This window comes from Leptonotus elevatus, chromosome 1, assembly GCF_054856555.1.
Source record: "Leptonotus elevatus isolate MCC_2025b chromosome 1, RoL_Lele_1.0, whole genome shotgun sequence".
NCBI classification, from domain to species: domain Eukaryota; kingdom Metazoa; phylum Chordata; class Actinopteri; order Syngnathiformes; family Syngnathidae; genus Leptonotus; species Leptonotus elevatus.
The window spans coordinates 46,043,124-46,054,870 of NC_141239.1; the positions used below are offsets into that span (position 1 = coordinate 46,043,124).

At 37.3% G+C, this 11,747-nt stretch overlaps 1 protein-coding gene across 1 annotated transcript; it reads left to right on the forward strand.

Annotated features, from left to right (window-relative positions):
• The first annotated feature begins 440 nt into the window (after positions 1–440).
• adsl (adenylosuccinate lyase) lies at positions 441–10,991 on the forward strand. Its single transcript, XM_086097398.1, has 12 exons — positions 441–704; positions 3,708–3,911; positions 6,015–6,059; positions 6,242–6,321; positions 6,399–6,570; positions 6,660–6,706; positions 7,267–7,357; positions 7,881–7,950; positions 8,096–8,243; positions 9,033–9,213; positions 9,380–9,556; positions 9,648–10,991. Exons 1-12 carry the CDS (start codon positions 561–563, stop codon positions 9,732–9,734), a joined length of 1,446 nt encoding a protein of 481 aa, XP_085953524.1. The 5' UTR covers positions 441–560; the 3' UTR covers positions 9,735–10,991.
• Positions 10,992–11,747: the final 756 nt, after the last annotated feature.

The window sequence follows — 11,747 nt, forward strand, 5'->3', positions numbered from 1 at the left end:
ATTTACAATTAATTGGAAAAATAAAACATCTACAGTAAAAAGCTAAAATAATAAATTCACAGGTTAAAATGTAGCTGTGACGTAATATAACATTCATGGACCGTGGGGAATTATTTATCCTTCCATTTTTTTTTATCCTATCGTTAGCCTAATAGCATAATTTGTCATGTGATTTTTTTCTTGTTTTCGAAAAAAGTGAAATAGAGAAGGAAAAAAACACACACAACAAACTCATCAAACAAGAAGAGTCCAGTAGCTTTGATTGAAGACTTTCTGATTACAGTCACCTGGATGACGGAGGATCGAAACATATATAAAGAAAAACATTATTTGCACATTGGTATCTTTTGTTTATTGATATTGTGAGAGTAAAGTGAATGTACTCCACTCTGCCGTATGTCGCTACAAATGTCCCAAACCACAAGCCGTATAGCGGCGTAGAGTGTCGTAAATCCGCATGCAACTTGAGGAAGAGGCTAAGCCGCTACTTGGTTAGCGCGTGTCCCTGTGAAAAGGAGCCTGTCAAACATCTTGAGCGAGCATAACCCCAGTTGAGAATCATGGCAGGAGCTGACGAATTCATGAAGTATCGTTCCCCACTGGTCTCAAGATATGCCAGCCAGGAAATGGCTTACAATTTCAGTGATAAGAAGAAGTTCACAACCTGGAGAAAGCTGTGGATCTACCTTGCTAAGGCTGAAAAGGTTTGGCGTTCAGTGACAACCGAACTCACCGTTGCTATAATTGCATATAAATGCATGTACTAATGTGTCGACCTTCACGAAGGCAGAACAAGTTCCTCGCTCTAAAAATAGTTTAAAGGAGCCCCACACCATAATGCTGTCTGCAGACAGCTACTCACTCGTACACACTCGTTTTATAAACAATTTTGTTGGTGCACTTAGAATATATGTCATTATCATATTACCGTATTTATTTGTGATATGCAATCGATTGAATCAAATGTTGTTTGACTTCATTCTAATTATGTATTATTTTAGTAATTAACTATTTGATAATATACAAAAGCTTTCATGATGTGCAAATGCTAATTCACATATATTGTCTGATATTCTTCCGATATCTAAAATAAATATCTTACAAAATATTGGCTTTTTATGTAAGCATGTCAATAACTCCTGGCGATTTGTATCACGATTCATAGGTCACGATTCGATTCGATACGATTAATCCCGATGCAAATCTATAAATTGATTATTGCGATTTTTTTTAAACTCAAATTTTGAAAATACTAATCAGTAAACTTGTACATGTACACTGTAAGATTTGTTTGAAAATGTATTTATCAGAAAATTCAGGTTGCAGTCTGTTTCATGTTTGAACAGCACTGAAATAAAATATTAAGGCTTAATGTTCCATTAATATAACATTCTTCCATGCTTAAAGTGTGAATCCTAACCCTAAGAAAGACGTTTTGTTGAATATTCCCATAAAAAAATGATGTTTAAAAATCGATTCGGCCGCATATCGAATCTATTCGAGAATTGTGCGCTGTAATATCGCGATATATTGCCCAATCAATTTTTTTCTAACACCCCTAATCTATAATAATAATGACGATGATGATAATACTACTACATAACTAATTCTACTACCACTACTACTACTAATACTAATAATAATCACAATGGTGGCGATTCTTTTCTAAAAAAAAAAAAATCTTATTGAGAAGCATCTCAGTCGACAAGGATCAACAAAAAAACTGTTGAACCCAACAGTTGCTGATATTTCATTTCTAAAAAAAACCACACCCTCATTTAAAATAATATTAGTCAGCAAATGACTGAGTTCCATATGCGGTTGTAGATATTTTTAATCTTTTCTTCATTCTTGAGTGCATGTCCACTGCAATAAGCACTGTAATGTAATTGTATGCTAAAAACACAGTGTGACTGTATTGATGATGATCACATTGAAGACATGATGATGTTAACTGGTGGCAGACCCAGGCTCACATGCATCCCTTTCACATGACCTCACAAACGGTTACAGTCCATATTTGCGCTTTCAGACATTCCTGTTCTTCAACTTTGTTGCACTTTGCCAGTGTTGACCTAAGAAAGTTTTGGCCGGCTGATCTGCGGTCTTGGTTTGCATGTAAAAATGGTGTGCAAAGAATGCGTTGGTAACGGGATACAGCAGCTTGAGACCGCTGCCCGGAATGGGGCTTCAACAGAGCTAAACTTTGCTGACCTATTTGAGATTAATGTAGTTTGTGTGCTCCATAAGGGCCCGGAAACATACTGACCTTTTAACAAGCCAGAACTTGAAGTAGTAAATAGTTTTAGGGGTGGTGCCGAGTTGCCCAGTTTAATCTATTTTATAGTTCCATCACATGGCTGCTGTAATTGAACAAAAAAGCGCAGATCTAATCAGATTATTAAATCACGTCACAAAGACGTCACATGCCTCTCTCTGGAAAGACAACAGATCAATAGCACAGAGATTATTTTCCAAATCTTAAACAGTCCTAAACAAATGCTCAAACAACTCTGTCATTGGAACCACATGACTTGCTGCCATTAAACAAGCACATAAAAGAGGAATTGACATTCAAAGACATTTTCTTGATAAGGGACCTGGAAATTAAATGAGCCTATTATTGATTTAAAGTATGCCCCCCCCCCCACAAATAAATCTTAATCCCCAGAACAAATTATACCTGAAGAGCAGCAAAATGGCAGACCATGAAGGCAGACGAGAAGACCCAAAACTCTGAGCAACCTTCATATTAAAATGTGTAACACAAGAATGACATGAATATTGAAGTCAAATTTCATGAAAAATGCACGATTACATGCTTGACTCCATCCTAGTGATTCTTTTTGATTAAAAAAAGAGCATATCAACTAGGGGTATTAAAAAAAAATCGATTTGGCAATATATTGCGATATTACAGCGCTCGATTCTCGATTAGATTCGATATGCGGCCCAAAAATTTTTTAAACATCAATTTTTTTATGGGAATATTCAACAAAACGTCTTACTTAGGGTTAGGATTCACACATTAAGCATGGAAGAATGTTATATTAATGGAACATTAAGCCTTAATATTTGATGTCAGTGCTGTTCAAACATGAAACAGACTGCAACCTGTTTGTTAAATGCAGTGGCTCAGTTATAAGCCTGAATTTTCAGATAAATAAAATTGTTTTCATACAAATCTTACAGTGTACATGTATAAGTTTACTGATTAGTATTTTCTAAATTTTTGTAAAAAATAAAAATAAAATCACAATAATCAATTTATAGATCCGCATCGGGATTAATCAGTATCGAATCGAATCGTGACCTATGAATCGTGATACGAATCGAATCGCCAGGTACTAGGCAACTCACACCCCTAATATCAACGTGTGAAATGTGGGCAGACATATTGAAACGCTAGCTTTACTGGTCTGAGCTGCCTCACTTCCCGGTGCATTAATTTTACATCACTGACTTCTGTATTAAAAAGTATGCCATTTCAACACAAAATGGTCCTCCCATACTAGATTTTTCTTATCCTTTACTTAATCAGTTTCTCCAGTAGCTCATTGAGAGCACAGACTACGTCATAGTACTACATTCAAACCCACTCACAATAGGCGAGAATCAGTGATATAGCGAAACCATATATATATATATATATATTAAAAAAGAAAAAAACTTCTCAAAATAGTTTTACCCCTCTCATCCACTTTAAGGCTTTGGACCTGCCCATCAGCGACGAGCAGATTGTGGAGATGGAGAGCCACGCAGAGGACATCGACTTCGCCATGGCAGCCGAGGAGGAGCGTAAACTCAGGCATGATGTGATGGCTCACGTGCACACCTTCGCTCACTACTGCCCCACCGCTGCGCCCATCATCCACCTGGGAGCCACTTCCTGCTACGTGGGCGACAACACTGTAATGACCACCAAGCTCAAATGACTCAAAAATCGCATGCATTGCTGGTGCGGGATGGAAACCTTGTACCTCCAAAATAGTCACTTCAGGAGAGCCCCAAAAACAGCATGTTTGTTCAACCATTAACTAGAGATAGACCGATATGGTTTTTTTCAGGGCCAATACCGATTATTAGTAGTCAATCGATAACCGATATTTGGAGCCGATATTACTTTTCACGAAAAGGGAAACTATTGGCTTCAAAATCCAGCTCATGATTTGTTTTAAATTCTTAAGCATATGTTTATTGAACAACTTTTAGGGTTCGTAAAATGGAGTAAAAAATAAATAAAATCGTAATCAATAGACAATTTTGTTTTAAAAATCGAACAAAAAGTTCAGGGATCTCCCAGGGGCAGTAGCATGTCTTCAAAAGTTAAATATAAACTCAAGTAAATAGCTCCCTATTGTTTTCTACAGTAAATAAAGTTTTCCAAAATGTATCTGTGAAGTATTCAAATATACTTATCTTAGTTTTAATTTCAAACAAAACAGAAGGTGCAGAGTGCGCCCAGGGTCAGCAGCATCTCTGAAAAGGTAAATAATTAATTCCCTGAAGTTAACACTTTTTTCAAACTGATCTATTATCGGCCGTAGGATTCTTCAAAATGGCTGATGCCCATATTCGTCAAAATGGCCTCTATCCCTACCCTTAACATTACATCATTGAAGAGAGCAAGCCATTTTCAACACTTAAGATTGGTGAATAATTTGTGAATATAACACCCACACATGTGGACTGACTGTTAGTATATATTTTTTGAAAAAATATAAACAGATTTGATTATCTATTATATATATATATATATATATATATATATATATAATTTGGAGGGAATCTAAACGTTTTCATTGTAAATTTCACTACAGCATGTAATTCCAGTATAAAGATCCATCCATTTCCTATATTATTATTATTATTATTATTAATATTATCTGTTACAAAAACAGTAAAGAAAACTTACCAGACAAATTAACCCTGTACTAGCAAGCTACGTCATGGAAATCATTGCGTGAAGTATCGGACAAATGATAGTTATTTTTTTTATATATATATATATATATATATTTTTTTTTTACAAAATGGTAGTCAGACCTTGCTAAAATGATCTCATCCGTTTTGCTGGATAGCCCACTGCGTAGCATGCCCGGCGTTCATTGGCTCATCACCGAAACCCTCGCTGATTGGTCGAAGCCACCGGCGACAGCGACAAAAGTTGAGCAAGTTTGAACGTTCTAGTTTCTAGTACGTCTACTCGTCGGCAGCAATATATTTACAATGATAGGATATTTTTGGATGCGTGCTGTAAAACATGACATTGCGACATTGTGCTTTGCCTTGTGAGGGTTTTCTCCAGGTTACACTACTCTAAACTGACCTGAGATGGATTGGTGTCCAGCACTAGGTCTATCCTGCCTCTTGCCCAAAGCCAGCTGTGATCATTTCCAGCTCATCGCAGAAACTAATGCGGATGCGCGGATGATTGTAATCCACATTTTAAGAAATAGTTGTGTATTTTGGGTAGGGTTGTTAGAAAAAATCGCTTCGGCAATATATCGCGATATTACAGCGCGCAATTCTCGAATCGATTCGATATGTGGCCGAATTGATTTTTTAACATCCATTTTTTTATGGGAATATTCAACAAAACGTCTTTCTTAGGGTTAGGATTCACACATTAAGCATGGTAGAATGTTATATTAATGGAACATTAAGCCTTAATATTTTTATTTCAGTGCTGTTCAGACATGAAACAGACTGCAACCTGAATTTTCAGATAAATACATTTTCATACAAATCTTACAGTGTACATGCACAAGTTTACTGATTAGTATTTTCTAAATTTGAGTAAAAAAAAATCGTGATAATCATTTTATAGATTCGCATCGGGATTAATCGGCAGCGAATCGAATCGTGACCTATGAATCGCGATACGAATCGAATCGCCAGGTACTAGGCAATCCACTCCCCTAATTTTGGGTATGCAGAATTCAGAAAATATCCACTTTCCTAATGATATCAGAGAGCACCATGTGTTCATAAGATATTTTGCTCTTCCTCAGGATCTGATTATGCTGCGTGATGGATTCGACATTCTCTTACCCAAGGTGAGGCTCAGCTGGAGAGCCACCAATGTGCATTCACCCATCCAATTATATCAGCAGAGTTAGTCATTTGGATACATTGTGGGTCTCAGATGTTTCAAACTGGAGCGTCATGATTTTTTTTCTCTCTCATGTTTACAATAATAAATTCATGTGTGAGATTTTTTTCCCTCTCGTTTTGACAGTTGGCAAGAGTCATTGACAGACTGTCAAACTTTGCTGAGAAGCACTCTGACCTCCCCACGCTCGGCTTCACGCACTACCAGTAAGTCCGTTCTTTCTTTTTCGTCACTGCATACTCGGCCATCTTCCCCACTTCACTACCGCCTTTCCCGCCCGCAGGCCGGCGCAGTTGACCACGGTAGGAAAGCGGGCGTGCCTGTGGCTGCAGGACTTGGCCATGGACATGCGGAACCTGCAGCGAGCCCGCGATGACCTCCGTTTCCGTGGGGTCAAGGGGACCACTGGCACTCAGGCCAGTTTCCTGCAGCTCTTTCAAGGAGACCACGACAAGGTGACACATTTCAATTGAAGTCACCTACACAATCATACTGAAGACATTCTGTTCATGTATAGAATGTTCAATGATTGATCTTCCGTTAGGTGGAAGAGCTGGACAGGTTGGTGACAGAAATGGCGGGCTTTAAAAGGTACGTTGTGGATATACAATATACTTCAGTATGTGCATTTGGACAATTGGCTGGTTCTCAGCATTCTAATTTTGATCAGCACCACATTACACACATTCACAGATCCGTATGTATCCCCTGCATATGCCTGAATTTTGAATCAAATTCAGTATTTTGAAGAAAATTCTTGCATCTAGATCATTTTTTGCTGTCTTCCTTCCCCACATTACCCACTCTTCCACAGCAACCAAAACTAAATTGATTTCTTAGTCTGAGTCGCAGACAACACCGCTGTACATATTGCGCTCTCGGATTGTGTGCCCGCTAGTGAAAAGTGAGGAAAGGATGCTTCACTGCCAAAGTGTTGTACTGAGAGCGGCTTGAATATTTTGGTCTTTAGCTGTATGTGAATGGCCAAATATTAGCTGCACACCTGAATGTGCACTCCCAACACACAAAAACTACAACCACAATAGGAACAATACTAATGACAATGGTAATTTAACACAGCACAGAGAGGAAAACGTTTGTGGAGATGAGATGTTGAAGCTGTTAAATGCTTTGTTACGTGCGCTACACAGAGCCTACTTGGTGACTGGACAGACATACAGCCGTAAAGTGGACATCGACTCTATTTCCAGCCTTGCCAGTTTAGGAGCGACTGTTCATAAGGTAATGTACACTCTTAGAGAAATACCTCCCTCTAGTGGTCTTTCTTTCTTTCTCTCGCTCTCTCTCTTTCTCTCTCTCTTTCTTTCTCTCTCTCTTTCTTTCTCTCGTTCTCATTTTTTTCTTTCTTTCTTTCTCTCCTTCTCAATTTTTTTCTTTCTTTCTTTTTTCTTTCTTTCTTTCTTTCTCAAATGTTTTCTTTCTTTCTCTCGCTCTTTCTCTCCTTCTCAAATGTTTTCTTTCTTTCTTTCTTTCTCTCTTTCTTTCTTTTTTATTTCTCTCCTCTCTTTTTCTTTCTTTCTTTCTCAAATGTTTTCTTTCTCTCTCTTTCTTTCTCTTCTTCTCAAATGTTTTCTTTCTTTCTTTCTTTTTTCCTCTTTCTTTCTTTTTTATGTCTCTCCTTCACTCTCTCTTTCTTTTTTCTTTCTCTCTTTCTCTCTCTCCTCTCTCTCTTATTCTTTCTTTCTTTCCCATTTTACAGTAAATGTAATTTGGCCAATGTGAATTAAAGTGTACTTTTCCACAGATTTGTACTGACATCCGCCTTCTAGCCAACCTGAAGGAGATTGAGGAGCCCTTTGAGAAAGAACAGATTGGTACATTCGCTTAATAACGTGTTTACCAAAGACAATTGAATTAATGTGTTTGGAGAAAAAAGGAAAGCTGATATGTTTCATAACATGAATCAAAGATTCTGAGGCTAGCATCTGCAGTGTAACAACACTTCTGTCCTCCATGCAGGTTCTAGTGCCATGCCGTACAAGAGGAACCCCATGCGTGCTGAGCGTTGCTGTAGCCTGGCCCGGCATTTGGTGGCGCTGATGGCTGACCCGTTGCAGACGGCCTCAGTGCAGTGGCTGGAGCGCACGCTGGATGATAGTGCCAACAGGTCAACCTCACATGAAATCGTCTTGTCTTAATGATACTTGGATCAGGGATGGGCAAAGTGTGGCCTGCGGGCAACGTGATCCGCTCCGGTCTTTAATACAGCCCAATGAGCATCTTCATGACTGAAAGTCCTGGAATATTTGTGGCATTAATTTAGCTTTTTTTTTTTCATTTATTCGTTTATTTTTATTTAATGTATTTGTATTCATTGATCACGTTAAATAATTGGTTAACTGATGATTAATTAAACATAACGGACACATTTGAGTCAAATAAATAATAATAATTAAAAAAAAAATTTTTTTTAGTTGCAGTTAAACAATTTGAAATATAATATGACATTGAGAATGAATTATTATTAAAATAAATAAATAAATAAACTTCAGTTATTATACATATTTTACATACACATTTTTTTTTAAACATTTTATTTTAATGACCTGTCTCATCTGTCCATTTTTAAAATCAAATGTAGCTCTACTAAGTTTTGCCCACCACTAGCTAGTTGTGGCAAAAATACACAATGTCCTGAAGTAGAAGTATAGATACTAAAAAAAAAAGACTGGTGTCATCAATATCGCTATCATATTGTATCTGTATTATCAAACAATTCTCTTGTGAATAAGGCCATGGGAAGGACATATCTTGCTTTTCCGAGTCATTTGCCGTCATTGTTAATGGCCTTTTGGTTCTTGTTCCTCCATGTTGCTGCTGTACCTGTTTTTTCCACCTTAGACCATTTTCCTTTTATTTATGCAGTCATCTTTATTTTTTATTCTTTCTCACATAGGAGGATCTCCCTGCCAGAGTCCTTCCTCACTGCTGACATCATCCTCAGCACTCTGCAGAACATCACAGAGGGCCTGGTGGTCTACCCCAAAGTCATTGAAAGGCACATCCGCCACGAGTTGCCCTTCATGGCCACCGAGAACATCATCATGGCCATGGTGAAGGCCGGAGGCAACAGACAGGTACACCAGCAATGTGCGCACTGGTAGATGGGTGGATGGATGGATAGATAGATTTATTGTCTGTTACAGAACAAAGTTGAAAACTCACATTCAAACATTACAACCTTCATAGTGTGCATTGAAACATTAACACTTGTGAATTATGTTTCCTGCATTGTCTTCTCAGGACTGCCATGAGAAGATCCGCGTCCTGTCTCAGGAGGCAGCAGCTGTGGTCAAACAGGAAGGTGGTGATAATGACCTGCTGTCTCGAGTGCAGGCTGACCCTTACTTTGCCCCCATTTTGGGACAACTGGATGCCATACTAGACCCCAAGACCTTTATCGGTCGTGCTCCCCAGCAGGTAGAACTTTTATTTGATGATACAGCATCCTCCTGGTGGTGTCAAGTACTGATTACGTAAATGACCTGTTGTAATTGCTGTTGTCCTCTAGGTGGCCAGATTCCTATCAGAAGAGGTGCGCCCTCTACTGGAGCCTTACAAGTCCAAAATGGATGTCAAGATTGAACTTGAGCTCTAACACGTTAACACATTTCATAAGTGACATCGGGGTGAAGGTAACTTTTGTGACTTAAAGAAAGATCGTGAATAGAATCCAAAAAAATTGAAAGATAACTATGATCTTGAGCTTTAACAACCATAAGTACATCCACGTATAAAAAGCGGTATTATGGTGAAGACAACATGGTAATTTACAGATCTTAATTTCTCTATGATGGTTTTAGTTTCAACCTGCTGTTTAAGAATAATACATCTGGGATTATTTGATGACTTTTTAAAGATAAAATGCGATTAAAGTAAACAAATGAATACACCTCTTTTTCGTATGTCCTATTTGTGAAACAAAGCCAATGTTATTTCATTTCTTCAAGCCTTTACAAGATGATGAGTCATTTCTAATTTTGCTTAGTGCTGTGGTGAACTCTTAATGTCCCTTTCTGTGACTTCAAAAATGTAATTACATTTACTGACTGTTCATACTATCTATACTTTAAAGTTTAAATGAATTCAAAAGTCCATGGTGTACCCTGCTTCCTGTCCAAAGTCAGCTGGGATAGGCTCCGTCTCACGTGACTCTAATGAGAACTAATGATGTTTTGCAGATGCTAAATTAAACTGTATAGTTAATCACAAACGCATCTCAAAACTTACTGAACAGAAGCCATTACACTAAGTATGTAATTAGCAGCACTTTTTTGACGAAGAAGAACAGTTCGTGCTGAGACATTGTCTCATAAAACATCTCAAAATCTCATGATGGTGTTTACAGTACATGCATTTACAAATGAAAAATGTACAGTTAAGAGGTGGTTTTGGCCCATTATGGTGAAATGATGATGCTGGTTTTCTGAACATCTAATGTACTTCAGCATAGAGCATCTTGGGTTTTTTTTTCTTTTGAAAGACTACTGTATATTTATTATGAATATTTTCATAATGTAGTTAAAGTTTGAAGTTCTTGACGGGGAAACGAGTAATAATTTTGTAATGCCTTTTTTCCCAAAACCAGTATTGCAAGACTTCAAATAACTGTAGTGTTTCTTGTGGGAACAAAGGTTCAAGAGACTGTCGCCATGGATACAGTCGGACTGATGAGTGTCTCAGCTGTTCAACTCACCTGCAAATGTCATTATTGAAAGTTGAATTGTGACCTCAACGGTTCTGACTGCCATGGGCCATGTCATTCACTGATGGTTTGTCTGCAAAACTCCACTTTGACACATTGCTCAGATGTTGAAATTCTTTGAGTAGCATTAAAAGTTTTCATTCCCGGTAATGTGTGCGAATTATTTCGGTTCCCTCCCCCAGTTACGTTTTGTTCCAGAATGGAGGTTTCTGATTACATTAGGTTATTGTGCTATATTTCTTATGTTTCAGGGTTTGCACAAAAACTATTGAATGTTGTCTACTTCATCATATCAGGGGACATATGATATAAATTGTGGATATTGTAAATCCTTTAGAGAAGCCAATTGATTGATTTTAATGAGAAAAAAATAAAAGGAACCACATTCACATTCATGATTTTCTTTCCAATATGTTAAATATTATTACATTTATTGGCTGAAAGACTCACAAATTTGCCTGTTTTATGGTGTAATCTTGTGGCATATTAGTGCCAAGCATCTACATTGAAGTGAGGGGATGAGCTTCACTAGAGCTGCTTTTCCACCAACAAGCCCAGGATCTTTGAGTTCTGGGTAAAGGAAGTTCTTGGCTGTAAAAGTTCCGCAGGGAATTCATAATTTGTGTTTCCACAGCGTCTTAGAGTTCAACACTGCTGTCACATTAATTTATTTAATGCTGCAGACGCTCTGCCAGGACGAAATGTTATTTATCTATTGATATTTATTTCTATTTATAGATTTATTTTTGCATTTATTTCGACATTTATTTATATTTTTATTTTTTGAATCTCGTTTTTTATTTTTGTATTTATTTTAACTTTTATTTATTTATATATGTATTTTTTGTTATTTTTTATTTCCATTTATATAGATTTTTTTAAGATTACATTTTAGAATTTTTTTTT